The 27,473-nt window shown below is 34.7% G+C and overlaps 1 protein-coding gene across 1 annotated transcript in view; it reads left to right on the top strand.

Annotated features, from left to right (window-relative positions):
- The first annotated feature begins 530 nt into the window (after positions 1-530).
- The window catches only part of ZDHHC21 (zDHHC palmitoyltransferase 21), a 70,147-nt gene continuing 43,204 nt past the window's right edge, over positions 531-27,473 (top strand). Inside the window, exons 1-6 of the mRNA XM_012769643.3 lie at positions 531-744; positions 8,338-8,478; positions 14,287-14,485; positions 15,764-15,862; positions 22,510-22,621; positions 26,032-26,170. Coding sequence (XP_012625097.1) covers positions 14,332-14,485; positions 15,764-15,862; positions 22,510-22,621; positions 26,032-26,170 — 504 coding nt within the window. The 5' untranslated portion in view covers positions 531-744; positions 8,338-8,478; positions 14,287-14,331. The remainder of the gene's footprint in view (positions 745-8,337; positions 8,479-14,286; positions 14,486-15,763; positions 15,863-22,509; positions 22,622-26,031; positions 26,171-27,473) is intronic.

The following is a 27,473-nucleotide window of genomic DNA, read 5'->3' as shown; positions in this document are numbered from 1 at the left end:
GGGTATCCATCCCATTAGAGGGTCTGAAGTGGATGAGAGCATGCACTAGAGTGCAGTGTGTTTCAATGTTTAAGGTGCACCTGCAGGAATCACCTGGAGATCCTGTTAAACTGCAGAAACTGATTCAACAGGCCTGAGAGTGTGCATTTCTAACAAGTTCCCAGAGGATGCTGTTGCCGCAGACCGCACTTTGAAGCAAGGTACCATGGGACACCCAGACCGCCTCAGTGGGGAGAGAGGCCTGCTGGCGATACACCTAGCAGGAAGGAGGATGCATGCAATCTTTAAGGATAAGGCCCCTCTCCTTCCGCTCCGGAGAGGGGCGTGGAGAGAGAGCAGGGGCAACGAGAAGGGGGGCCGGGCAGAGCTGGGAAGGGGTGGTAGGGCAGGGCGGAGGCGCCGAGGTGCGCCAGGTGCGAGCGTTCTGGCGACCGTTGTCCCACCGGGCGCGCGGCTTGGGGGCCGCGGCGCGATTTCTGGTCTTTCGGCCCTAGGCGGCTCCCATCGCGGCTTCTGGGCGCGAGGCAGAGACGGCGACGGCGGCTGCCGATCCCTCCCCGCGCGGGCACGCGGGCTTGCGGACACCCACTCGGCCGGTCCAGGCGCTCAGGCTCCCGGAAGCGGAAAGGGAGCGCGGCCGGGCCTGGGCGGCGGCGGCGGCACCGAAGGAGGAGGAGGAGGAGGGGACGGAGCCGCTGGCGGCCGCGAGAGCAGCCACCGTGAGAGGCGAGCCCGCCGGCGCCGGTGAGTGTGTGCGCGCGCGGGGGCGAGCCGCCCGCCCGCCGGCCCCCGCCGGCCCCCCAGCCCCGCCTCGCCGGCTCCACCCGCGGCTCCTCGGGCCCGGCTGCTCTCACCTGTCCCGGCGCCCCCCGGGCCCCCCTTCCCTCCCCGCACCTGCCCCGCCGCGGCTGCACCCCGGCGCTGCTCAGCGCCCCCGCCCCGGCCTGGCCTCTCTCAGAGCATCTCCTGCCGGAGCTGAGCCACCTGCCACGTGCCCCTCCCGCGAGGGGTGGTGGGTGGGGTGCTGCTGTAGTCGAGATGATTTGGGGTAGTTAAAAAAACCCAAAAAACAAAAAAGAAAATCTGTGCCTCGAGTTTCTCCCTCTCCGCACCCCAGCCCGGAGACCTGCGCCCGGCTGCAGTGTTTCTCTGCGCTCTCCTTGCAGAGCCTCTCATTCATTCCCACCCCTCTGGTGTGAGGCGGCAGAGGACTAGCAGGAGGAGAAAGAGTTTGCTCCTGTATTGACCTTCTCTCTTCCCCTCCCCCAGATCCCAGGGTGGTTTGAGAAAATGGCTTATGGATGGCAGCAGTTTGCACTTGTTATCATTCACTGTAATAGGTCATAGGATTTTACCTGTAGCGACCATTTAATTAAGTTACGGTGTTTCTCAAGCCATATTTGGGTCACATTTTAAAATCCCTTCTGAGTCAGTAGAGGATGCCTGTATCTCCAGGGTTAAGAGGACCTGACCAATTATTACTTGAAAGTATTTCAATACAGCAGTCCATAACAGTACACAGGGGAAAAAAAAAAAAAAAAGATCAAGGTCATGGTGGGTGGGTCATAAATTATAGTGTAAAGTTACAGTCTAAAATGAAGAGGACTAAGGATAATTAAGTGCAAGTTAAAAAGATGTGTCAAATGGGTCTTTGGCCTACTGTGCTAATATGTGCACTTTAAAATATTCACTGCCTTTCTTGTGGTAAAAATAAGACTAATAATGATAGTTACCATTTGATTACTGTCTAGGATGCGCCATTCCTGGATTAAAAGGCTTTTGGTGTAATATCTCATTAAATTCTTCCAACTCTTTAAATTTTACTTATTTTTAAAGATAAAATTCAGAGAGATATTCTATTTTACCTTAGTTGTGTGCTTAGAAGTGAAAAGTTTTTGAAGAAGAGTTGGAGTGAGAAATCAATTGGAAAGAAAGAACCAAATGAGATTTGGTGTTGCGGAAAGGAAGACTAGATTCTAGTCCCGTTTGTGTCACTATTCAGCAGTAGGGTCATAGGTAGGTCAGTGGCCTATGTTGTTTTGTCATCTATACCACTATAGAGTCTGACTAAATTCTTTAAGGTATATTTTAGCTTTTCCATGCTTACTTGGCAAAAGCTATACTTGTAAGTAATTTAAGACCCCTTAACATATACATTTAGAACATTTATGTCATAAAGTATTAGTAAAATTGTATCAAAATGTAAGTAAAAATTTTATAATTGTATAACTGTTTTGGGGTAGTACTATTCTAGAATTCATTATTTTGGATTTAAACAATGGAATTATATTAGGTCTTGAGATTTCTGTTAAACCTAACATACCTGAGAAGCTGTAGTTGGAATAAATGAAATAGAGTGTATTTTAAAGAAAATGATGAGAACTGTGTCACATTACCTATCTCTGGGGTGCTTTGTTTAATAAAAGAAATGTAAGCATTTAGAAATGCACACACATAATCATTAGCTTAGGTAGGTTCTAAAACAAGAACTAATAATTAGTGAATCATAATTTTTTTTACTTGTTTGCCCACTGCCTCATTTCTTTAATTCATGGTGTCTGATTCAGAACCTATGGAAAAGCACATGAATAAAATAATGCCTTGGCCTACTGAAGAAACTGACTGAGAAGTTTAATAATGTCTCCTTGGAACTTTTTTCTGGAATTGTAATTCAGTGTGAGTCAATGAAAACTTTTTCAACATAGGAGGTTACATGGTGGCAGTATCAATACTATTATACTAGGCATAACAGGGAAGGCAGGGGAAAAGCAATTTTTATTGCCAAGAGGTCATTCCCTAAAATCAGTTTTATATCATATCTTTATATTAAGGAATGTATATATTTCATATCATTTTAGTAAAACATCAGGGCTCAGATTCAACTTTTCAAATGCACTGGATATAAAAGGCAATTTAGCATCTAGTAAAATAATCAGTGCATAAATATCTTTTATTAAAGGTGAAAATGTCTGACGTATTTTGAATCAATAAAAAATATAGGTGAAAGACAAGAATAAATAGAAAAATTCTTTTTGATTGTTATGACAGTGATTTGTTGGTTAAGAATCCCTGATAAATTGTTTAAAAAGTACATTTTCATAGACACGTGAAGCAGCACTGTGCTCATTGATTGCTACCTGACCAAAAACACCTTAGTGGGATGGTAGTTTATTTACTTTAGGTCTACTCTGGGCAAAAACGTGACATTTTCAAAGTTTATCTTCTGCGTTTCAGGCCTCCTTTTCCCCTGTGCTATTTCTCTCAGGGTAGATTAACCTTCTTCCCCATTTCAGAGACTGAGTAGGTGTCTACTCTCTTCACCTGTCTGTCGTCCCTCTCACAAAAGGGCAGGCTAGGTAAAAATTAGCATTTTACCATTCACTGATTAATTTTATTTTACTTCTAACTTAAAAAAAATTTGTGTGATTACAACACACAAATGTTGATTTTTATTTTAAGCCTTTTATTATCCATAATTATAGAATAAATAACTTTTTCATCTACTACAGGATTTAAGCTTCAGCAAGCAGTTGAGGAGAGATTTTTCTTATAGCCTTAGTATTCTTTAATCATGTCTTCTTGGGTGGGTGTGGAGGCATGCACCTGTACTCCCAGCTACTCAGGAGGCTGAGGCAGGAGGACTGCCTGAGTCTAGGAGTTTGAGCTTGCAGTGAGCTATGATGATGCCACTGTTCCCACTCTAGCCCTGAGTGACAGAGCGTGACCCTGTCTCAAAAAAAAAAAAAAAAATTCCTTCTGTGGGAAAGCCCAGTGTGAATATCTAATTTAGTATTCCTTATCCCATCCCTGATCTGTCTTTGTGCAGGGGTACTAGAAGGTAAGTAGCTGGCTTCCCTTCCCTCTTGGAAGAACATGCTTGATTCACATCCAGGAAAAGCCCAAGCCTCTTCATTTCTGGTTTTTACTACATCTGAAGGTTTTTACTCATGCTGTTTTTGGAGCAAAAGTTCTCTGTTGCTGCTTGTTCCTACCCTGCATTTAATCTTGCCTTTCCTCTTCCCCCTTTCCCACACTCCTACCTCCCTAATGAAAATTCCCACATAGGCATTTTGTACTGACTGAAACAATATTTCGTGGTCTTTAATTCATATTACTCATACCTTCCAAATTATTTCTACTTTTTGTTAGGAGATTCTGATGGTGTGTCACTGTAGTGTAGTATTGTTAATAGAGGTATTTATATTTGTTTTTCACTCATGAGGCAGATACACAGAGTTTATAATCAGGAGGAACAGCTTATGTTCAGTTTTGCCCAGAATGTAGTGATTTAAAGACTTGTTTTGTGGAGTGGGTTCTTGAGACCATCGATGGTTCAAGTATGTTATGCTTTGATACTTTGCCCACCCACATTTTCACAGCGTCTTCCTGGAGGACTCAGCAATTGATTCAGAATTCCCTGCTCTAACTATATAGACTTCATAGCTTCTGAAATCAAGTACTGTTTTTTCCACACTTCATTCCTTAGCTGCCTAGTCCTTCTGAAAGAGATTTAGTTTAGGGGCTTTAGTTCAGTCACTCTATTTTAGATCAAATCTCTATTTTTTTGTTTTCTGCTTTAAGAGATCTCAGGCCAACATGTGGAAATACAACTTCCTTAAATGCGTATAATACTATGATACTAGGTAAAAGGCTGTCAGAGGTTTTTCTCTGACAAGTAGTTCACGGACTTTAATGCTAGAGAAAGTAGAAAGAGAAAGTATCGTTAAATTGTTTCACTACTTTTAATGATGGGAACCCAGAAACACTGTTTCATTCTGGAGTTTGCTAAAGGAGAAGTAAAACTTATCTTTAAGTTTCCTTTCCTCTCCTCCACTACTCTGTAAAGTTACCATTTTGGAGGAACTGCTTCTTTGCCAGGCAAATTCTCATTAAAGCGTGACAGCAACCTTGTAAACTGTCATTTTATTCCCATTTTACAAGTGGTCAAACTGAAGCTGAAAAAAACCTAAAACTTGAGAAGTAAATAGGAGTCTGTGTTGACCGAGTGGGGTGGCTCATGCCCGTAATCCTAGCACTCTGAGAGGCCAAGGTTTGAGGATCATTTGAGCTCAAGAGTTTGAGACCAGTCTGAGCAAGAGTGAGACCCCGTCTCTACTAAAAATAGAAAATATTAGCTGGGCATGGTGTTATGCATCTGTAGTTCCAGTTACTTGGGAGGCTGAGGCAGGAGGATCGCTTGAGCCCAGGAGTTTGAGGGTGCAGCGAGCTATGATGATGCCACTGCACTCTAGCCTGGGTGACAGAGTGAGATTTTGTCTCAGAAAAAAAAAAGTCTTCATTTAAACATGGGCATGTATTTTTAACATCTGTACAAGATTAATTTTCTACTCTGTTGATAATAAACAAAATATCTATGTGACATTTAAAAAGTTGAATTACTTCACTAATTGTTAGAGTCAACTGGTGCCTGATATTTTAGATAGAATTATTTAACTGCCACACTTGACCAGTTTTCAGAATAGAATAAAATCAGAAGTCAGATAGCTTTATAAATTTCTTTAAAGGTATTATAGCCATAGCTCTGTGTTTTTTAAATTCATTTTTAGTTGTAATTAATACATTTTAAATTTCATATATTCATCTTATATATTAACCATTTTCTCTTGGCACTGTGGGAAAACTATTTCTGGTGCATTTGAAAGCTTTCACTATAAATTGTTGATTATACTCTTTGAGACATAGCAATATTAGAAATATTGAATGACATTTTATAGTTCCTAAACTTTGGAATATTTTTTGTTATTCCATTTATTTATTTATGGAATTTCAGGTCTAGCATTACTTTTATGCCATATCATGAGATTTGATTTTGCAGTGGTGGTGGTAGTGTTGATCTAGCACTGGAATGTTAATCTCATTTCAGATGCTGTGTCTGCAGTGTAGCTCTAATAACTGTAAATGTAAAGTAGATTTTTCTTTATTTTAACCCAGTGAATGACTGGGATCTGACTCACAGATGATCAGCATGTGCTGTTACCTAATAATGTTACTGACAGAAAGAAACTACTGCTTTGCTGAAACATTGGAAAGCCATCCTAGAATCTTAGCCTTAGCAGCATTATTGGCTTTGACCATGTTTCAAAACATTTTGTTGTACCACATTTAATTCTGTTTGAATTTTTTTCTGGAAGAACAATTCATTCATTTGCCATTGGGGTGGCAGCTCCTTAACTTTGTCATTCCATATTTTATGTATAAGAAGCAAAGTTGTAGCCAAGGAGACCACTTTAAATTAGTTTAAAAAGTTAAGAGTAGGAACGGATTACATTTGACAATCTATTAATAGCAATGATGAACCATAGAAAAATTGACCCTGGGAGAAGATGTAGGGTTTTTTTCCCATTCCCCTAAATATATAAGAGGAATGGAAATTTAATGATAATGGTTTTGATGTCTTTTTCACATCCTCATGTGTAATAGTTTGGTGTTGCTGTGGTAAGCAGCATGCTAGTAACCTTGTACTTTTCCTGCCTTGGAGAATGGTACCACTCTTCACAGTCTTTAAGCCAGAAACTTGGGAGCAATCCTAGAATTTGTTCTTTTCTCCAATTGATCACTAAGTCTTATCAGTTTTACTCGTTAAGTTCTTCTAGATCTGCCTTTTTTCAGCATGCCTCCTGTCTTAAGTATCACTTAAAACACACAAACACACACACACATACACACATACATATACACTTGCAATTCCCCATGTAAGTTACCATTTTGGGTGTGCTTACCCCAAATGCCCTCATTATTTCTCAACTGGGTAACAGCCAACCGGGTTGCCTATAGGCAGTCTCAGTGCTGTATCCATCTACTCAAATCCAACCTTCATATTGTTGCTATTCTTCCCAAAATGCAAATTGGATGATGGCATTTTACTGCCTAAAATTCTTAATGGTTTTCCACAGCATTCAGGGTGAAGTTCAAACTCATTGACATTGTTTAATAGTGTTTTCAATCTGAGGGTGGCTGTCTATCTGTGAGTCATGAAATCAGTTTAGTAGGCTGTGACCAGCATTATATATTTTTGTTAAGGTAAAATAAGCTAAATGTGGTAGTATGACATGTCTGTAGCCCCAGCTATTTGGGAGGCTGGGGATGAGGATCACTGGAGCCCAGGAGTGCAAGGCTGCAGTGTGCTGTGATCATGCCCGTGAATAGCCACTGCATTCAGCCTGGGCAACATAGTGAGACTCTATCTCTTAAAAAAAAAGTAAAATAAAATAGCAGTGTACCGTAATAAGGGTGAATATCATTTCATTAAACTTTTGTAGTTATTCATACATTTCTGTATGTACAGTAATGTTATATAATTAATTTCTTAGAATTATATGTGGTTAAAAGGTTGGACATCTTACCCTATTCTTCCATATGCAATGATCCTAGTTATTAATATTTTGGTTTACTTAGATTTTCTCTGCCTACTTTTATACCTTTACTTATTCTGCTCCTTTGGTCAGAAGAGCCTCCATTCTTCATCTAGCTAACTCACACGCTTCACTGTTTCCAGGAATCTTTTCCTGATGACAACTTACTATAAAATACATTTTACAGTGCAACTTGTGAACCAATACCTTTACTGTTAACATATGAAATGCATTCTTGCCCCCTTCCTGTGTATCTTAACTTGTCTTATATAGTATTGATCTTGTCTGTTTACTAGTCTGTCTCCATTGAGGATAGAATCTGTCTCTTTTTATATTTCTTCCTTGCATTCCCTCATCCCCTGCTCTCCCCACTCACCGTATCACCCAGGCTGGAGTAGAATGGCATGATCATAGTTCAGCCTTGAACTCCTAGGCTCAAGCGATCCTCCTGTCTTAGCCTCCCAAGTTAGCTGAGACTATGGGTGCACAGTACCGTGCTGGCTAATTTTTTAATTTTTTGGGTAGAGATGGGGTCACCATGTTGCCCAGGCTGGTCTGGAACTCCTGGGGTCAAGCAGTCCTCCTGTAATGGTTTTATTCTTAAAGCTTTTCAAACTAAAACTTGTATTTTAAACTCTTTATTCTCTGTTTATCAATTGTGATTAGATACTTCTAGCAGAATCTATTGTTATTTTGTGATTTGTGGTCAAGGAAGTCTGATGAAGCCCAAATGCCATTTATTTGATTTTATGGAAATTAAGTGGTTTCAAAAGAGAACTTTTATGTATAATGGTGATGAAATTCTGGGGAGATGGGTGGGATATGAAAGCACAGAATCAGATGTCAAAATATTTTTCCTATTTCTAAATTTAAAATGTTTGTAACTGGCATTTTCAGTTAGAATATTTAGCTGCTTACAATTTTTATCTTTGTGAGAGATTATTATTTGTTAAACCATTAATAGGTTCTCATGAAGAACTGGTATTAAAGAGAGATCCATTTAATGGGATGTAATTTAAAAAATAAAAAAAAGAATGAACCAAGAGAAAACCTGTAAATGCAAGTATCAGAAAAATTACAACACATCTCAGTGAATTTGCCAGTGGTAAGTTTGCATTTGATTTTACATGATAATATGTTTTTGAATTATGTGGTGTAATGTCCTTGGAGTCTTATGTTTAGATGCACTTCATTATTCATTAGCAAATGTAGTTGCTTTGTGTTTATTTAAAAGTTGTCATATTAAATTTTAACTAAGCATGTTTTCTTAAATAAGACTTTTTCCATAGAGAAAAATAATCTGTGAATAATACAAGTTTCAGAAACATCTTTCTGAATTACAAATCTTACATGGCTATGCAGCTGATCCTTTTATACTGCATTTTAAAAATACTAATTTTAAAAACATTTAATACAAGGATAATATGTCATGATAAAGACAGGCTTAAATTAAACATTTTGTTTGTAAGGTTGGTGTCCCTTAGGCTATCTCTATTTTTTAGTTGGTTGAAAAGAATCTAGAAGTACATGTTTGTCGATAAACTTAGAACACATAAATATATACATAAATGTGAAAGCCTTTTTTCCATGACTCTTTCCTCCCTCAGCTCATTGATAATCACTGTTAAAACCTCAGTTGGTATGTTTTCTTCCAGACGTTTTTTCTATACGTATGCAGAAATTACTTTTACACATATACATATATTTTCGAACAAAAAATGCTATACAAACTATTCTATAACTTGCTTCCCCCAACATTTAATTTTGAAAAATTTCAAACAGAAGTATTGAAAGAATTTTGTAGTGTAACATATGAATACCCATCACTTAGATTCTGTACCAGTATTTTACTGAACTTCATCACATACTCATCTATCCTGCTGTCCACTTATCAGTAAGTACTCTTTGCTATTTGTCTTTTGGATACATTTTAAAGTAGATTGCAGATATCAGTACACTTCTCCCATACATACGTCAGTGTGTGTGTGTGTGTGTGTGTGTGTGTGTGTGTATATATATACATACATGGATATATACACACATATATGTGTGTATGTATATATATATACATACACACATACATATATATATATATACACACATACACACACATCATAAACTAGAGTTTAATATTGGTTTACAGTGTTTTTTAAGGTAAATTTACATACCATGAAATGCACTTAAGTGTACATGTTAGTGTAATCCTAAAGGTACATTTGCTGGCTTTTGACAAATTCATATCCTTGTGTAACTCAAACTTCATATCAAGAGATCTTTATTAGCACCACAGAAAGTTCTCTCATGTCTCTTTCTAGTCTATCTTTATCCTCCCTCCCTCCAGAAAAAACACTATTAAAGTCTACCCTAAACTCCCATAGATTTAGCCAATGTAACTTGCTTTATTCATTCAACAATATGTTATGAATAGTCATATGCAGATCTAGATATGCCTCCCTTTTTCCTTGTTTTTTTTTTAATTGTAGTAGCTTGGAAATATTTTACACTATAGATATAATTTATTTGATCATTCTCATCGATCCACATGGACATTTAGGTTGTGCCACATTTTTGTGATTACAAAAAGCGCTGTATCCTTGTACCTCCTTGTACATCCTTGTATGCACTTTCATGTACTTGTACAGTCTCATGAGTACTTTTGTAGGTATTACTAAAAATAAAACTGCTGGGTAAAAGGGTTTTACATTTTGATACATACTGCCAAATTGCCCTCCCAAGATGATTATATCAGTTTACACACGCACTGGTAATGTATGAGAGTCATATTTTCTATGCCTTCTCAATATTGGGTAGCATCTGTTGTTCTTAAAGTTTTTCAATACAATGGATGAAAAATATACAAGTTATTATAGATTTTCCTAATCAGTAATGATTAGCCATTGGGTTTTTTCCCTTTTGTGAATTGCCTCTTTATATATTTACATTGTATAACTCTTACCAATCATGTGTTGTGATATATTTTCCAGGGATGCTTTGTCTTTTAACTTTGTTTTTGGTGTGCTTTGGGCTTTAGAAATGTTGTTTTTTATGTGGTCAGACATGGCTTATGGATCTTGGTTGTGAAGGCTTTCCTCATTCCAAGATTATAAAACCACTTGCTATTTTCTTCTAATAGTTTTCCTTTTAATAATATTTAGAAGAAAAAGAGAAATCACTGTGAAACTGAGATGCCAGGAAAATTTCCATATGGAGAGTGAGATTCAAATTGGCAATGAAGTGTGATAAATAGAGTAAGCAGTGTGGTAGGGACATTTCAGATGGGAGGAATGTGTGATGGAATATATTTTTTCATGTTCATGGAACAGTAATGAGACCACTTTGCCTAGGTGGAGAATCAGATAAAACTGCAAGTGTAGAGATAACTGTTTAGCTAGATTTCTTGTTAACTATTTTAGCTTAATCTTTATGATTTCCTAAAACTGCATGCTGATGTTACAGTTTTTTTGTCATATGGTAGCTTTCGGTTATTTTCTTTTTATAGTGACTTGAGTATTCTTCTTGAGGAAAATACGTGGTGCAATACAGTTGCCTGAAAAGGCAAAAAAACAAAAAAAATGGAAAGGTGGTATTCCATCGGAATAACTTGAACACTGTAAATATTTACTCTGTCAGGTTTATTAGAGTTGAATTATAACTTCTTTATAAAAGTTTGTGCTGTAGTAATTTACATCATTATGAAGTTAGTCACTGCACTCAAGTACCAGACAGCAATCTTAAAAAATGTTGCAGTACCAGTATAGCCACCTAGTTACACCAAAGTTTGAGTTATGAGCTCACCATTTAATATACAAATTAATATGTTGGAATCTCTAACTTTTTATAAATGCTAGACCGAGTAACAGCATTGTGTTTAGGTCGGTTGTTGCTCAGGATGTGTAATAGTTTCTCTTCTGCCCTAAGCCACGCCTGCTAGATATTAACTGAGTGGAGTGATCTTGCAACTCTACCAGTTACGCATTTGTAGTTGTAATCTTATTTGGAGCTCTTGAAAGACCACTGTTTTCTTCTCTGCAACCCAATTTTAAGGATTACATGGCATTAATTTTTACTAATCAGGTATTTCAAAAATATTCAATATCTTATTATTTTATTTTTCTATCCTATGCTCACTTTTCCTTGGGGATGCTTGTTCTTTTAGAGCTTGTAATCTATGTATGTTTACATCCAGGAGAAATGGACACATTTTAAATTATACTTTTCACTATGTAATATTTTCTGTTGTGAGAGATCTCTTCTAGTGATAAAGAAAAACTGGTTATTCTCTGGGAGGGGAGAATAAATATAAAATGCAAAAATGAATGAGTATTTGATAATTTTGCCACTTATTTTCTTGCTTGTTTGTTTTTCTCTTTCTAATGTTAATAAATTTAGAAATAAGTAATGAAATTACTCTGTCCTATTTAATTATTGGAATTCATATTCTGTTTTTTAGTCCTAAATAGAACTGAAACATTAAAAGAAAGGTACATGAAATTAATAATATTGAACATGTTGAGAGACAGAGCCTTCTGTCATTTCTTTTAGCACTTGATTGTTGGCAAGACTGTAAAAAATTAACATTCTTTTAAATGTTTCTTTTTTTAGCTATGTAGATGGCTTTCCATTTGTATTTAAGTTCTAATTTTTAAAATAATGATACCTCACAAATTAGATAGCTTGCTTTATCCTCTCTGACTTTCCTCACTTTAATGGTACTGATTAGTTTTTTAATTTTCTAATTAAAAGATAAGGAAGTTCAACTTTTACTTTTTGGGGCCTTTTTCTATTTTAGAGTTTGTATGTAAGAGCTAATTTGAACCATGTGTGATTTAAACTGTTGGGTGGGATTGTACTTGAGTTCTTTTTTTCCGCTGCCCCAATATTTGCGGGATCTAGAGGTGAGAGGATGGAGGTATTCGTTTAAAATTAAGTATTCCTTATTCTCTTTTTCTTTGTTTCAGTAATTTTATAGCTCTGAAGAACATTGACAAGATCCTCAGGGTACCATGATAAATTATTCTTAGAATGAAGTAGTCTGGAATATAAACTGAAAATATGGGGGTCATCCTTGACTCTTTCCTCTGTAATCCTTAATATCTAATCAATCAGAAAGACTCACTGGTTTAATTCTATTTCTTCAATTGGTCCTTTCTTCAAAATTAATTTTGGCTTGTGTCTTCTCTTCCCTAACTGATTTCTGTGTTTAATTTTATCCTCCACAACAGAGCATCAATAATTTATGTATTTAAAGTATAAATTTAATCATGTTAATCTCCTGCTTCAATAGCTTTCCAGTGCTTAAGAATGAAGTCTTAGCATTCTAACATGGCATCTTTATGGTGTTCATCATATAGTCCCATATTTCTCATTACTCACTCTCCATGGAAAGCTTTATGATTTGTGATGGCAATTTGTAATACTTCCCACAATTTTTACTCTTACATACCTCCTGCTCTTTCTTCTGTTTGCAGTATTGTTGTCAGTTTTCTTTGCTTGGATAACTTTTATCCATCTTTTAAGACTGAACTCAATTTTCATCTCTTACAGGAAGTCTTATTTGAACCCTAATCTAACTAGTCTGCATCTTATGTGCCCCTGCTAATATCTTGTCCACAAATCTGGAACTTATTATATTAAACCTTAAACCTTTTTATGATTCTTTATCCCATTAGACTGTTAGTTCTTTAACTAAGGACCATGTCTTATTCATTGTTGTCTCCATAGTGTCTAGCAAGTGACTGGTGTATAGTGGAGGCTCAGTGAATATTTGTTGAACTAAGGTCAACTCATTGCTGTAATGTTAAAGGCTTAGTGAAGTTCCATGGACCAGTGGTTCTTAGATGCCAGTTAGCTGTATCAGATACCTGGAGAGCATTTTAAAACATTTTATTGGTTTTTGAGCTTTATGAAGCTGAATAATGGTTCAGTAGATCTGGAATGGAGTCTGGGGATATGTCTTTTTAAAAAGCTCCCCAGGTGATTCTGGTTTTCTTACAGATTTGAGAACCATTGTCCTAGTTTATTATTATATTATACCATTATATTTTATGTAAAAGGTGCCCTCTAGACTTTATACAGTAATTTCTCATTTAAGCTTTATAAGTTATATTACTAAACTATGGATATATTTTGTCACTTTTTGGTATTGTAAGTATAGAAATAACTCTTTCAAGTATCTCATTGGGAGATCTGTTGCCAGATTACAAACACTCAACTGAGAAAAAGCCTCATTTAAACAGGAGTCTTCTTGAATTGGTAGCAATGAGATTGGTTGGGCATCATTCTATGAATTTTAATATTTTTAGCAATTTGTAATTACTTTTCTCTTTATTGTAATTTTTCAAAATGATTTTAAAAATTTTATCATGGTTTAAAATTAAAGTGCACAAATCTTAAGTGTATGGCTCAGTGAATGTTTATATATGTATATACACATAAAGTACCACCTTGGTCAAGAACATTTCTAGCCCCTCAAAGATTCTCTCATGTCCCTTTCCAGTTAATACATACCTCTCCCACCAGAAGATAACCACTGTTTTGACTTACGTGATCATAAGATTAAAGTCTTAAGATTAAAGCTACTACAATTTTTATACATATTTTAGTGGACATATGTACTCATTTCTTTTGGGCTTATACATGGAATTGCTGGGTTAAGGACAAACTTGTGTTTTAACTTCAGTAGATAATGCCAGTTTATATTCTTGACAGCAATTCATAATTAAAAAGTGAAATTAAATTATTTGAAACTTATGATGAAGTTTGAAAGTTCTCCAAAGTATTTATTGTTTTTAAAAAATCAAATATACAAAGAAAACCCAACAAATGTCATTTTATAGTTGCCAGAAATGCAGTTTTGCTTTGATCAAATAATTTTTTCTGTGTGAGTAATTTTTTCTTTTTCACTTGTCCTTAGGATCATCTTTGCTTGTGGGTTGGCAGGCAGTTCTAGGACTGCAGAATGGGTCTCCGGATTCACTTTGTTGTTGACCCACATGGTTGGTGCTGCATGGGTTTGATTGTCTTTGTCTGGTTATACAATATTGTTATAATTCCCAAAATTGTCCTCTTTCCTCACTATGAAGAAGGACACATTCCAGGCATATTAATAATAAGTAAGTTTCTAGATCCCTATTTTCTTGTATAATTAAAGATTTTTCCCATTGTGAATGTTTTTGGAATATAATGCCACTATGATAACCTTCCTTTTAACATATTTGATATTTTAGTAGTGCTATTAATATTCATTTATTTGAAAATTATGGAAGTTTTAAAAAAGAGGAGTGGTGTTTATATATATGCAGAGTTAGCTAAAAGTGATATGTCTATATTTATCTAATTGTACAAAACGTAAAGACCAGTTTGTTTTAAAAAAAGACACATGGTGATAACTTGTGTGTTTGTGTGTTTTTTAATGTTTCTCTTGTGTACTTAATAATAAATGTGGAAGTTTTTAGAATGGAATGATACTGAAAAATGAGAATTTCAAAATTATTGATTATGAATTTTTATGATAACACTTTGAACTTCTGGATAATTTGTGCTATTGTCAATTGGTGATGGCTTCCTTATAATTAAAATTCTTAGTGGACATGATATATTTTACATGTGCATGGCATTTAGGGTTTTCATGTATCTTACCTCATTTTGACCTCACAAGAGCTATAGGAAATATTAATATAATCTCTGTTATGTAAATGATAAAACTGACCAGTACCATGCAGTCAGACCTGGATTGAGCACTCAGACTGTTTCCTTTTACATTTGCAGTGTGTTGTTTTTTATTCCCCCAACAAAATGCTTATATTCTTATTAACTAAGTAAAAAATGTAGAATTATGGTGACTAAATTTGTTTCCCTTACAATTTTTTTCTGGCTATTAATTTTAAAATTCAAAAGTTTCCAATTCTGTGTTGTTAAATTAAGTATCTTAAGATCCATCAAAAGGGGCAATTGAATATCACTAATTCAGAGTAATTTTGAAGATAGCCAGTTAATGGAAAAGTTTAATTGTAGAAAAAAGTTTAAAATGGTATTTTGATCCTTTCAAATATAGTATATGTAATAATTGAAAGGGAGCTTATTTATTTATACCATAATAATGGTATAAATGGGGAATCACTGTTAGTAAACAGTCTGATTTATAATAAGTTTATCAGTTACTTTCATGCAAAATAATGTTTTAAATTAGTGTGTTTAAGATAGTCCTCTTGGCAATATTATTTGGTGAGTAAAATGAATTAGTGATTTAATTTTTCCATCTTATCTTTTGAAAATTATTCATCCTGATGATGTTGATTAAAATGTACATTTTAAACTTTAAATATGCTTATTGATAAACTGTTTTGAAGGATAAATGACTAATTTATTTATTTAATTTATTTATTTTAAAGTATTCTATGGCATTGCCATATTTTGTCTGGTTGCCTTAGTGAGGGCCTCAATAACTGATCCAGGAAGACTCCCTGAGAACCCTAAGATCCCACATGGAGGTATGGTACTCTTCTGATTTATCAGTTTTGTTGGTGCCAAAGTTGTTATCTTTATTAACATATTTTATTGCTGTAAATATATATTAATAGTTATATATGTCATCTAACACTACTTTTAAATCTTTGCTCTTGTGTTTCTTCTCTAGACTTCTCTATTTAAAATTGCAACCTCCCCTGACTTCCTGGCTCTCCTTTTCAGTTTACTTATTTGTTTGTCTCCATCCTCCCATTCTAGATTTATTGCATAAAAGATCTGTGAAGGTGTAGATTTTTTGTTTTGTTCATTTGTTCACTGCTGTATCCCTAGTGTCCAGAAGAATCTCTGTCACTTAGATGCACAGTAAATATTTGTGGAATGATATACAATATCTGAGAAATTATATTTTTACTTAACAAAGGAATTTTCTTAATGTTGCCACTTATCTCATTATATTGTAAATATAACATTGCTTGGAGTAAATATTTGTAATATTATGGATATTATTGCCTATATTTTTCCAACTTGTAACAATTCAATGAAAAATTTGAAAACCTTTTACTCTAGTGTCAGTTGAAGGTGATTTTTCACCCCCGTACTGCATAATAACCATTTAAACCATAAAAATGAATTGAAAATATGTTGCTTAGTTATTACATATTAGATCTAGTACAACCTCATGTGTTATTTTTCCTCTTTGAGTCTTACTTTTTGACTATTTGCCATATAAGCTTTAAGAACTCTGCATTTTCTTCTAGTAAGAAATTTGTATGCCTGTGAAGTACATTTTATTAATAGAACTACAATACTTTTGATAATAATTTAGTGGCTTCCAAACTTGCTACACATTAGAATCACCTGGGGAGTTTTCAAAAATCTCAATGTGCAGGTCCAAGGCACATCCCAAATTAATTAAATCAGAATGCCTGGGGGGTAGGAGCCAGGTATCAGTATTTTTGAAAGAACCCAGGTGATTCCATTGTGTAGCAAAGTTTGGGAACCAATGCAGTAATACCATATGAAATTAGATTAAGTGACAAGTCACTTATAGAACCTTTCTTAAATCCTGATTGTTGTGTTTCAAGACCCATCATTTAAGAGTCTTATTTGGCCCTGCAAATTTAGAGATTAAATGGTACTATTAAACTGATGTTTATGTAGCTATAGAAGTTTTTGAACACCTTATCGAATATTTGTTTTTTATTAACTAATAGAAACAGTAGCATTGTCACTTAGCAGTTTGTGTGTGCGTGCGTGCGTGTGTGTGTGTGTGTGTCTGTCTGTCTCTCTGTCTTGAGGCAGGGATAGAGTTGGAAAGGTTGGCACTCTGTGGTTTGTACAGAATCCCTCTTCTTCCCAATTGTCCTAGCCAAAAGCTCTCTAAAATATTGCATGCATGTATTATCTACTTGAACTATAAAATCCAGTGGCTTCAGAAAATCAAATCAAAGAAGCAGGTTTTTTTCTAACTCAGGACCCATTTCTGTTTAACTCTTTAATTTGCAGTGGTCAAGCACTCAAATGCCTGCATGCTGCAGACACTGCAAATCAGTGAGAGGGGCCAGGTTGGATTCTACTCAGTTGCAGTGAAGTTGTCATACCATTAGATTGTTAGATCTTAAACATTTTAAAGAGAAAACAGGGAATCCCAAAGTTTATGAGGGAGGAAGTTTATGATTTAAAAAAAAGTTGGCAACTAATTTAAAATATTAAAAACATTGTGAGTACCAAAGAAATTAAATCTCCAGGCCAAATTGAGTCCACAGAGTATTACTTTTAGTTTGTAAACTGTAGTGATGAGTACACCATGGCATCTTGCTGACTGGATGTCTGTATACTATCTTATCTCAGTTGATATGTGGCCTACTTTTTTTCACTGATTCCAAGAAACTTCCCTTTTGCCCAGTCGAAAAAAATACACTTATTTATCATATTTTAGTGTTTCTCCAAAGTCTTTTGGTATTTCATATCGTATGACCCTCATGTTTATTTTATGAGGTAGGTAGGCTGGGTTGTCAGGCACGTAGATTGTCCTTCCTGGATCTTACAGCTGGTTATTGTAGAGGTGGTGTGAGACCTAGAAAACCCAGATTCTTGTCTCCCTTGTCTCCCTCATCTTTTTACTGTGGATCTATACACAGATTATTATTATTATTATTGAGACTGAGTCTCGCTTTGTTGCCCAGGCTAGAGTGAGTGCCATGGCGTCAGCCTAGCTCACAGCAACGTCAAACTCCTGGGCTCAAGCAATCCTGCTGCCTCAGCCTCCCAAGTAGCTGGGACTACAGACACACGCCACCATGCCCGGCTAATTTTTTCTATATATATTAGTTGGCCAATTAATTTCTTTCTGTTTATAGTAGAGACGGGGGTCTTGCTCTTGCTCAGGCTGGTTTCGAACTCCTCACCTCGAACAACCCGCCTGCCTCAGCCTTCCAGAGTGCTAGGATTACAGACATGAGCCATTGTGCCCGGCCTTATATACAGATTATTAATTTCAGCTCTTTGTTCATCTTTTTTATGATTCTGGGGAAAATTTAAGCCTTCATGTATGTTTTGGTGTTGATTCTTTTGTAAATATGATTTTAACTTAGTAAAAAAAAATTTTAACAGTGAAAAATAATATAGCATAACTAAAGAATCAAAACTATAGAACAATACCATGTATTCAGAAATGTTTGAAGGTTGAACAGTTTCATATATTTGAATTCTTCAGAAAAGGAAACTTAAAGTCCTGTTATGTTTATGATTTTAACCATTTTTATTGAATTACTCTGAAATATTTTACATGCCTTTGTTTTTGTTTAACAGAATGACTTTAGTAGGTATGTTTCCCAACTAAATATGAGGCAATTTGAATATAAGAGAATATTCCATTTTACCATAAGAAGACCCCCAGAATTTAATTTTATAAACTTTTGGGCATGTAAATGAAATAGTCAAATGAAATCATTATTTGTTTATATTATTTGAATTATTCACATGCATATTTGAAATAACAAATACAAAATAATGCCTTAGTTAGAAATATTACTCTTTAATCAATTTTTACATTTTGTGAAATGATTTTATTCAAGCTCTTTTTAAAAAAACTGCTTTATTGAGTATAATTTATATGCCATATAATTTACCCATTTAAAGTACATAATTCAGTGGCTTTTACTATATTCACAGAGTTGTACAGCCATCACCACAATCAACTTCAGAACATTTTTTAATCAAGTTCCTGATCTGCATGTTTGGCATCAGGTTTTTTTGTCATTTCTAGAGCCGTTTTTTGACACAGTGTTAACAGAGCAAAGTCTTCCTTCTAATTCTTTAAAAAAATATAGCATGTTTTGATACTATCCTCAAAATTTTACCCTGAGCTATAATGATGTATGAGCTGTTAATGATCAGGGTAATTTATTCACTTATAGTTTTGCTTTTTCTTACCTTTTATATAGTTTTTCTAAGGGTGATCTGTAAAAGAGACATTGACATTTATATCCTACATTGGTAACTGATTAGGTCAGGGACCTCTATTAGGACCCAAACCTTGTATTGATTTTAGTAGTTTTGAGTAATAGTTTTCTCCCCAAAACATTACTTTGTGAATTAAAATATGTTAATTCAGAAAGGACCTCTGAAAATGTTAGTCTTTTAAAAGACTTAATAGAGGGTGATTCTTTCCTTTTTGAGGGTTATACAAAACCAACCCAAGCATTGCTTTATATACATTTAGACATTTACAGCATTAATAAAGATTCAAATTAAACAATGTGATACTATTTACTCACATTAAGGAGCCTGAATTGTTTATGGATTTGTCTTTTTATTTTGTTTTATGATTTGATTTTTCTATCCCTTAAAAATGTATGTGTTAGGCCTACCGCAGTGGCTCACGCCTGTAATCCTAGCACTCTGGGAGGCTGAGGCGGGAGGGTTGTTTGAGCTCAGGAGTTTGAGACCAGCCTGAGCAAGAGTGAGACCCTGTCACTACCAAAAATGGGAAAAATTAGCTGGGCATGGTGGTGCATGCCTGTAGTCCGTAATCGCAGCCACTCAGGAGGCTGAGGCAGGAAGATCGCTTGAGCCCAGGAGTTTGAGGTTGCTGTGAGCTAGGCTGACGCCACAGCACTCTAGCCTGGGCAACAGAGTGGGAATCTGTCTCAAAAAAAAAAAGTATGTGTTAGCTTTTAATTTTTCTATAGCTGTCATGCATTATCAGTTGAATTCTCTTTCCCATAGGCTTTTATTTTATTAGATGGCTAGTACAAAACTAGGTAGGTAATCATCAAACAACAGAATGTATCAGCCACCAAGATGCTATTTGGGTAAGAGTAAATCCTGAAGAAGAAAAGGGAAAAGACTAAAAAATACTTTATAGATATGTAGGATATGTAAAGAGGGATAGATTTTTCCTTGCTATCAAAAACAAAAACACATTGTAGATGATTAATTAAATTTATAGAATTTTACAATAGTGATTTTTTTCTTTGTGCCCTCAACACATAGGGACAGGTGTACTTGTACATGTATGTGAAACTGAGTTTTTTTTAGATATTTCTCATTTTTGATACTTATGTAGTATCTTCAGTTTAGCTAAAGGACTGGTTTAAGCTCTTTCTTTAAACAAATTTATGGTCCAGACCACAGACTGGCAAGCTCTTCTTTGCTGTAAAGGCCTGACAGTAAATATTTTCAGCTTTATGGGCCATACAGTCTCTGTTACAACTCCTCAACTCTACCATTGTAGCACAACAGCAGCCACAGACAATATGTAAATGAGTGGGCATAACAAATAGAACTTTGTTTATGGATACTGAAATCTGAATTTCATATGATCTTTGCATGTCACAAATTATTATTTTTTTCAATCACTTAAAATTGTAAAAATTATTCTTAGCTTACAGATCATACAGAAACAGGTGGTGGACTGGATTTGCCTGCAGACTATAGTTTGCCAATCTGTGGTCTAGACTACAGAATTATAGGCTTTCTCTGATTATAGCCAAATGCTGTCTTCTTTTCTGAGCATTCTTTTCTGAGCATTTTAGGTATGAAATGAATTTATTCTCTAGTATATAATGAATACGCTGTATATTTATATTTTAAGGGACTAATTTACAAACATAAAGTTTTTATATTGCCTTTGAGCAAAAATTGGCTCATTGTAGAGTCTTCTCCCTGTCTGTGTTCATGGAGATGTATTAATTCAAAGTTTTAATATTGGGATTTTGGGGAACATTGATATAAGTGGAAAAAAATGATATGCTTGTGACATCATAATATGCTACATGTTTTCATTTCAATTACAGTTAAATAACACTAGTTTAATTATATCTAAATTAAGCTAATATTGTTGCTTTCTTAGGAGTTTTCATTGAAATAAGAACTATAAGAAATAAAGAGGATTTTCTTTTAAAATGAGATTTCAAGTATAAAAGATAATTTCTCAACTTCCATATTATTAGAACAAACGATTAGTTTGATATAGGTTTCTTCAGAGAAATATAGAGCAGAATGCTTTTTTAACACTTTACTATATAAAATTCCAGTATGTTGATGTTACTCCTGGCAATTAAACTAAAATAATAGAATTTAAATAGGACATTTTTAGAAAATCGAGCACTACCTACCATTATCTTCTTTACGTTTATTTAGAATATTTCATTGATTTTATTTTAAACTTTTCCTAGTTCAGCAGTTAATGTTTATTAATGACATTATTATTAGTTCAGTTTATTAATGACCACCTTCTGTGTGCTACCATCCCATTCTGAATGTAGGAGTTAGATTAATCTTACTATGCCCATACTTTTAATGAGGTTAAGGGGTAGTTTAAACATAAGTGATAAAAATTTAAGAATTTTGTAAAAGTAAAATTCAATATCAACAAATATTAAAAAGATATATTTTGTATAATAAGGCAATTGTTTTATCTTGGAAGATAATGCATAGTTTTTCTGGATCTGGTTAGAGCAATTTATATAAAAAATACCTTTTCTCTTACACAACTTCATGTTATCAGCATGGAACTTAATTGTGTGCTTTTTTACTACAGTCTAGAGGGAATTGCTTCTGGTGGTAGTTTATAATTTTGTAAAGAACTCCTTTATTTCCAGTAAAGTTCTTATCACTTTCTTCACTACTGAAACTATTCTGATAACTCTTAAGCCCACGTACCACCCTTCTTCAACCTGCTTCTATACATGTTGCAAATGAATCTATTGATATTTTAAAAATTAAATGGTTTAGGAAAACCAGGATTCAGCATTATTTCTTCTTTAGAGCCTTTAGAAAATAAAATTTCTAGAAATTAATTGGTTTACATAAAATTATATTTTAATAAAATAATTTGGTTGGACTTTAGGGTTTTGTCATTAGATTTTACTTATATTCTAGAAATATATCCAAAACCCAAATACATTTTTTTTACCTCTTACTTTCACTATAAAAATAGTGTTTTATTTTTATAGTGTTTAAAATTACAAAAACACAAAATAAGACATACATAAAATAGAATAGCAACATTTATGCCAAACATGTTTACACAGGCTTAGAAGACAAAAAATCTCTTAAGAGATATATACTGAAGACTTCCTATAAAAATCCTCTAAACATTTGTTGCTACATTTTAGTGTTACTCTTTTGCCTTTATTAAATGGATTTTAATTTCCTTCTCTAGAAAGGGAGTTTTGGGAATTATGTAACAAGTGTAATTTGATGAGACCAAAGCGTTCCCATCACTGCAGCCGCTGTGGCCACTGTGTGAGGAGAATGGATCACCACTGTCCATGGTAAGAAACGAAAAAAAGAATTCACTTTTAGGAAATAAATAAATAAATAAATAAATAAAGTAGTAAAAGTGAATCTTAGGACTTAGCTGTAGACAAAAGTTATATTAAAGTTATACCGTTTAAAAAAATCTTAATAGGGATATCTTTATTTGATCATATAGTTCTATCAACTCCCAAAGTCTTTTTTCCACAGAATCCTATCTTTTGTAACAAAGAGAGATTTGAGCAGAAAACTTAACAATTAACATGCAACCAAATACACAAAAGACTAAGGTGTTTGTTTTAAATGAGGCCATGTATGTAAAGCATTTAGTACATTATCTGACAAGTAGGAAGAACTTAAATAGTACCTATTGCTAGTCATGATAAACCATATACATCCAAGTGTTTCTATCCCCTATTTGTTTAATTAATAACACATTTCAGATACCCTGAAAAGCCCCATGTTATCCCTTAAGCCTTTTAAAGTATTATGTATTAGATGTATGTATTAGCATTATACACATATTGGATGTGTATAAATGATAATTTGCTGATTCTGCTGAACTTTCAACATTTTTGGTCAATAGGGGGCTCTCTTGTAATATTAAAGAAAATGTTCAGTTGAGAAATAGAATTTTTGAAAACAAATGCTGTGAGAATTCTTTATTGTAATTCATTTCAAAGCTGTCACAAAAATCTGTGAAGAAGATATTGTATTTAATTCAGTTTTCTTAGCATTGGATCTCTGTATAAATATTTAAACTGGTATAGTATAGCACTTTATAAACAGATCTATGTACATATATGGAGTATTTGTACACACATGTATGCATATATGCAAAGTTAACTGCATAATAGGCTTTTTAACACATTGACTGCCACAATAGAAAAAAAGTTTTTTTCCCTTGGGGCCACCAGTGTTTTATTACAAAAATAGAATAAAAACTTTGAAAACAAAATGATTCTTTCCAATTTAATGAATTTTTTAAATTTTCTCTGCATGACTTATATGCAGTTAAATCAATTAAATTGTCAATATTAATTGTAACAATAAGGATGTCAACAAGTAAGATTTTCACAAACCAATTGCAGGGTTTTGCCCAGGGGGCCAGCTATCACGTAACAGGTATGCTACAGCATGGCAGTGTGAGTTCCCTGCGTACCACACGGCTCCTAAGGTAAAGAGAACATGTCAGTTACATATGTCTCATGAGGCCCCAGGCTCAAAATTCATGTGAGTTAAATACAACTCTCATGGCAGTTAATGCTTTAGATTTATAACTGCATTTATCTAAAGTTGACTCAAGAGTAGAATTTAGCTTTGTCTTCTAATGCTAATCAATTTAGAGTTTCCCTTATTTTTGACAACTTATTTTGATAGACAGCTAATTATTAAACTTTTAGTAGAAATTTGGTTTTGACTATAAACTGATGATTTAAATATAAGGTAATTTCCTGAGATTAGGAAAAAATAAGAGCACCTTAGATAAAAGCACTTTGTTACTATATAAAAATTTTAAAAACTGTCTAAGACTGTCAACAAGATAGCATAGTATATGACATAGAGTTGGTGTTCAAAAAATGTGCCTTGCATTTAAACAGATTAATTCCCAAGTAATTTTCTAAAGCTCAGTGATCTATTTGCCATCACAATAGTAATACAGTTTAAAAAGCTAGATAAAACATGTATTCAGATGAGTGGTAATCACACTGAAAAACTTAATTTTAAGCACTTCTTATAGTAGTGTTTCTGATTTAAAATATAAATGTTCATGGTATAGTTAGATATTTATGCCTCCTTTCAATAGTTTAAAATTATAAAAAGTCAACTAGGAAATGTTTTTGTAGAAATTAGTGATATTTGTTTATTTTTAAGGGATACAGACTAACTTGTTGGTGACCAAAGAAAGTGCTATTTAACCTAAATTCTAACATGGGAGCGATTTATCTGTTTCTAGGCTTTCACAATTTTAGTCAACTTTTCAGAATATTGGTAGGAGGGAAGGGAAAGTGGGAAAGATTGGATTATCATCAGAAAGGAGAGTAGACAAGGGACCTAAATAGATTTAGAAATTTTCATGAATGAATTTCCTAATAGAGCACTTCTGAGATGTTCAGAGAGTAAGGGAGATGTACAGTGTAAATTGTAAGCAAGGAGAATTTTTGATGTTTCGAGGAACTGCATTATCTTAACTGCCTAACAGCTTTAGATTTAGAGATTAATTCTCAGATTGCCTCCAGTTTTCTATTTTTCTTGCTCTGATCATTCTTTCTAAGTAGTTTAAATGTTACAAAAAGTACTCTTACAGATAGATTGAGTACCTTTGTGCTTTTTAAAGCTCTCGGGTTAAGAAGAATGCTGTGATCAGAGAATTGTTCCTCAAACTTTTGGGGGACAGGAAGGATGGGACAAGGATAAGCCATCTTTCATGCTACAGCTGTTAAAGAACATTTTTGAGTGCATATGTAAGCACACTTCTCTTATAGGCCTGCTTGCAGATAACAAAACACAGTAAAATTTTCTTGTTTACAAAGCACGTGCTCTTAAGTATAAGAAATGCCTCCACAAAGTTTTTCATTTAAGTTCTACGTTTCACTTTGATGACACACCTTAAAAAGAACAATTTTTAAGTTAGAACTGGAACGTGTTATATCTTTTTGTGTGTGTGTGACGGTATAATGCTGTTTTGAAATGAAAATATTTGTGCGAGGTAATTTGTAGTTTTGAGCTAGGATTTTCTGCTGGAATTTAAAATACTATGAAAATTTGGATACAACAAATTAGAACAATAAAATATTCTGCTTATATTAGCCTTAAAAATTTTTGGATTATAGCATTAATGCTTTTCCCTGGAGTTTACTGTTGTATTGGTGAAAGTATGGCTCTAAATGCTTTTGAATACATTTTTATTTTCAGGAATCAGGGATTTTTGTAATAAAAAAAATTGCAAAGGCTTAGCAGTTATGTTAGAGTGACAAGTTTAAGCTATTTTACTTTAGAGCATTCAAATTGGTCACCCTAGCTCGGATGCTGTAATGGAAGAGTAATATACAGGAAAAGAGGATTCTTGCTCTCTTGGACCCATCTTTGCTGTGTGTTCTCTGGCTAGTGGCTTACCTCCTTTGTTTCTATTTCCATATCAATGAGACAAGGAGACTACCATCTGCTCTTCCTGCCTAACTGAGTTGAGGTTGAGTTGAAGGGGGATCATATACATGGACTTCCTTTGTAAAGTCATGCTTTACAAATGTAAGATGGTACATTTATATCTTTGCACAGTTTTCTTTTAGGTTTGAGTGGCTTTAGCATATTTCCATGAAGTTAAGCATATGTGAAGTTATTTGTATTTATTTTTTGTCTTATGGATCCTGAAATGAACATCTTATTAACATTTAAAATATTATTTCTTTTTCATTTTTTTCTTCAGGATTAACAATTGTGTTGGTGAAGATAATCATTGGCTTTTTCTGCAGTTGTGTTTCTACACTGAACTTCTTACTTCCTACGCACTGATGTTTTCTTTCTGCCACTATTATTATTTTCTTCCACTAAAAAAGCGTAATTTGGTAAGAAATGTTTATATGCACTAATGTTAGAGCAGCTGTAGCAATAGTTATTAACATGTGATTCTTTTAAGTGCAGAAGATTAAAAACAAAATCAACAGAAATATACCCCCAAATTGGTGAATTTTAAAATATTGGAATTGAGAAAATAGACCCTAGTCTGACATTCCCTTTTAACCAAATCCATTTGTGATTATTTATTAGTGGATTTCTTTAGAAATCAACATGTTCAATCTTTCAATATATGTGTCTTGGTTTAAAAATATCTGAAATAAGGAAAACAAAGGTAAAATGTTAACTTCTTATTTTTCTGGGATAAAAACATATAATTAGTTTAATTTTTAAAGGCTGTCAAAGGAACAGTTATGTTCTTGAGAAAGAGCACTTTTTCCCTTTTGGCTTTTAAAAATAATGATAAGATGAATTTTCAGGGTGCTTTAAAAAGTTATCCTTACATATATGCTATTTGAGGCAGTGTTTTTCCATTTTGTAGAAGAACTGCAGTAGATTTGTTAAGACTTGCCCCAAACGGTGATGGTGGGGGTGATAATAATAGCATCAAATAGAATTTTTGATTCCTTGACTATATGTCAACGCTGTGCTATGGGCATCTCATTTTCAGTCTCACTTTAATGCCCACAGCAACCTCGTGAGGCAGGTATGATTCTCCCCTCCACCTCATTTTTATAAATGGGAAAACGGAGACTAATAGAAGTTAAGTAAAGTACTGAAGGCACAAAGCTAGGAAGTGATTATTCAACTGGTTTTAATTGTAGAGCTGGGATTTCAAGCTGATTCTGTATGTGTTTTGATAATTATTTTTTCCACTCTATTTGGAATTGGATTGTGTCTTCTAAAATACTGTGTGTGTGTGTATGTGTGTGTGTGAGAGAGAGAGAGAGCGAGAGAGCAAGAGGGAGCGAGTGAGTGTGTGAGCGAGAGAGAGAGAGAGAGAGAGAGAGAGAGAGAGAGAGAGAGAGAGAGAGAGAGAGAGCGAGCGAGCAAGCGAGCGAGAGAGCAAGAGGGAGCGAGCGAGTGCATGAGAGAGAGAGAGAGAGAGAGAGAGCGCGCGCGAGCGAGAGAGCAAGAGGGAGCGAGCGAGTGCATGAGAGAGAGAGAGAGAGAGAGAGAGAGAGAATGTGCAAGTATCCATGCGAGGATGCAAGGTAGGGGGTGGGGGAGGGAGAAAGAATAATACTCTTGATGTGGAAGAGAATTTTTCTTTCCTATTGATACCAGTTTATACTGTTTAAATATTTTATGTTTTAAAAAATAAATTCAGTGGTGGTACATACAGCTAAATTT

The sequence above is a fragment of the Microcebus murinus genome, chromosome 12 (genome assembly GCF_040939455.1).
Source record: "Microcebus murinus isolate Inina chromosome 12, M.murinus_Inina_mat1.0, whole genome shotgun sequence".
NCBI classification, from domain to species: domain Eukaryota; kingdom Metazoa; phylum Chordata; class Mammalia; order Primates; family Cheirogaleidae; genus Microcebus; species Microcebus murinus.
This window is presented reverse-complemented; position numbering and strand designations above follow the sequence as displayed.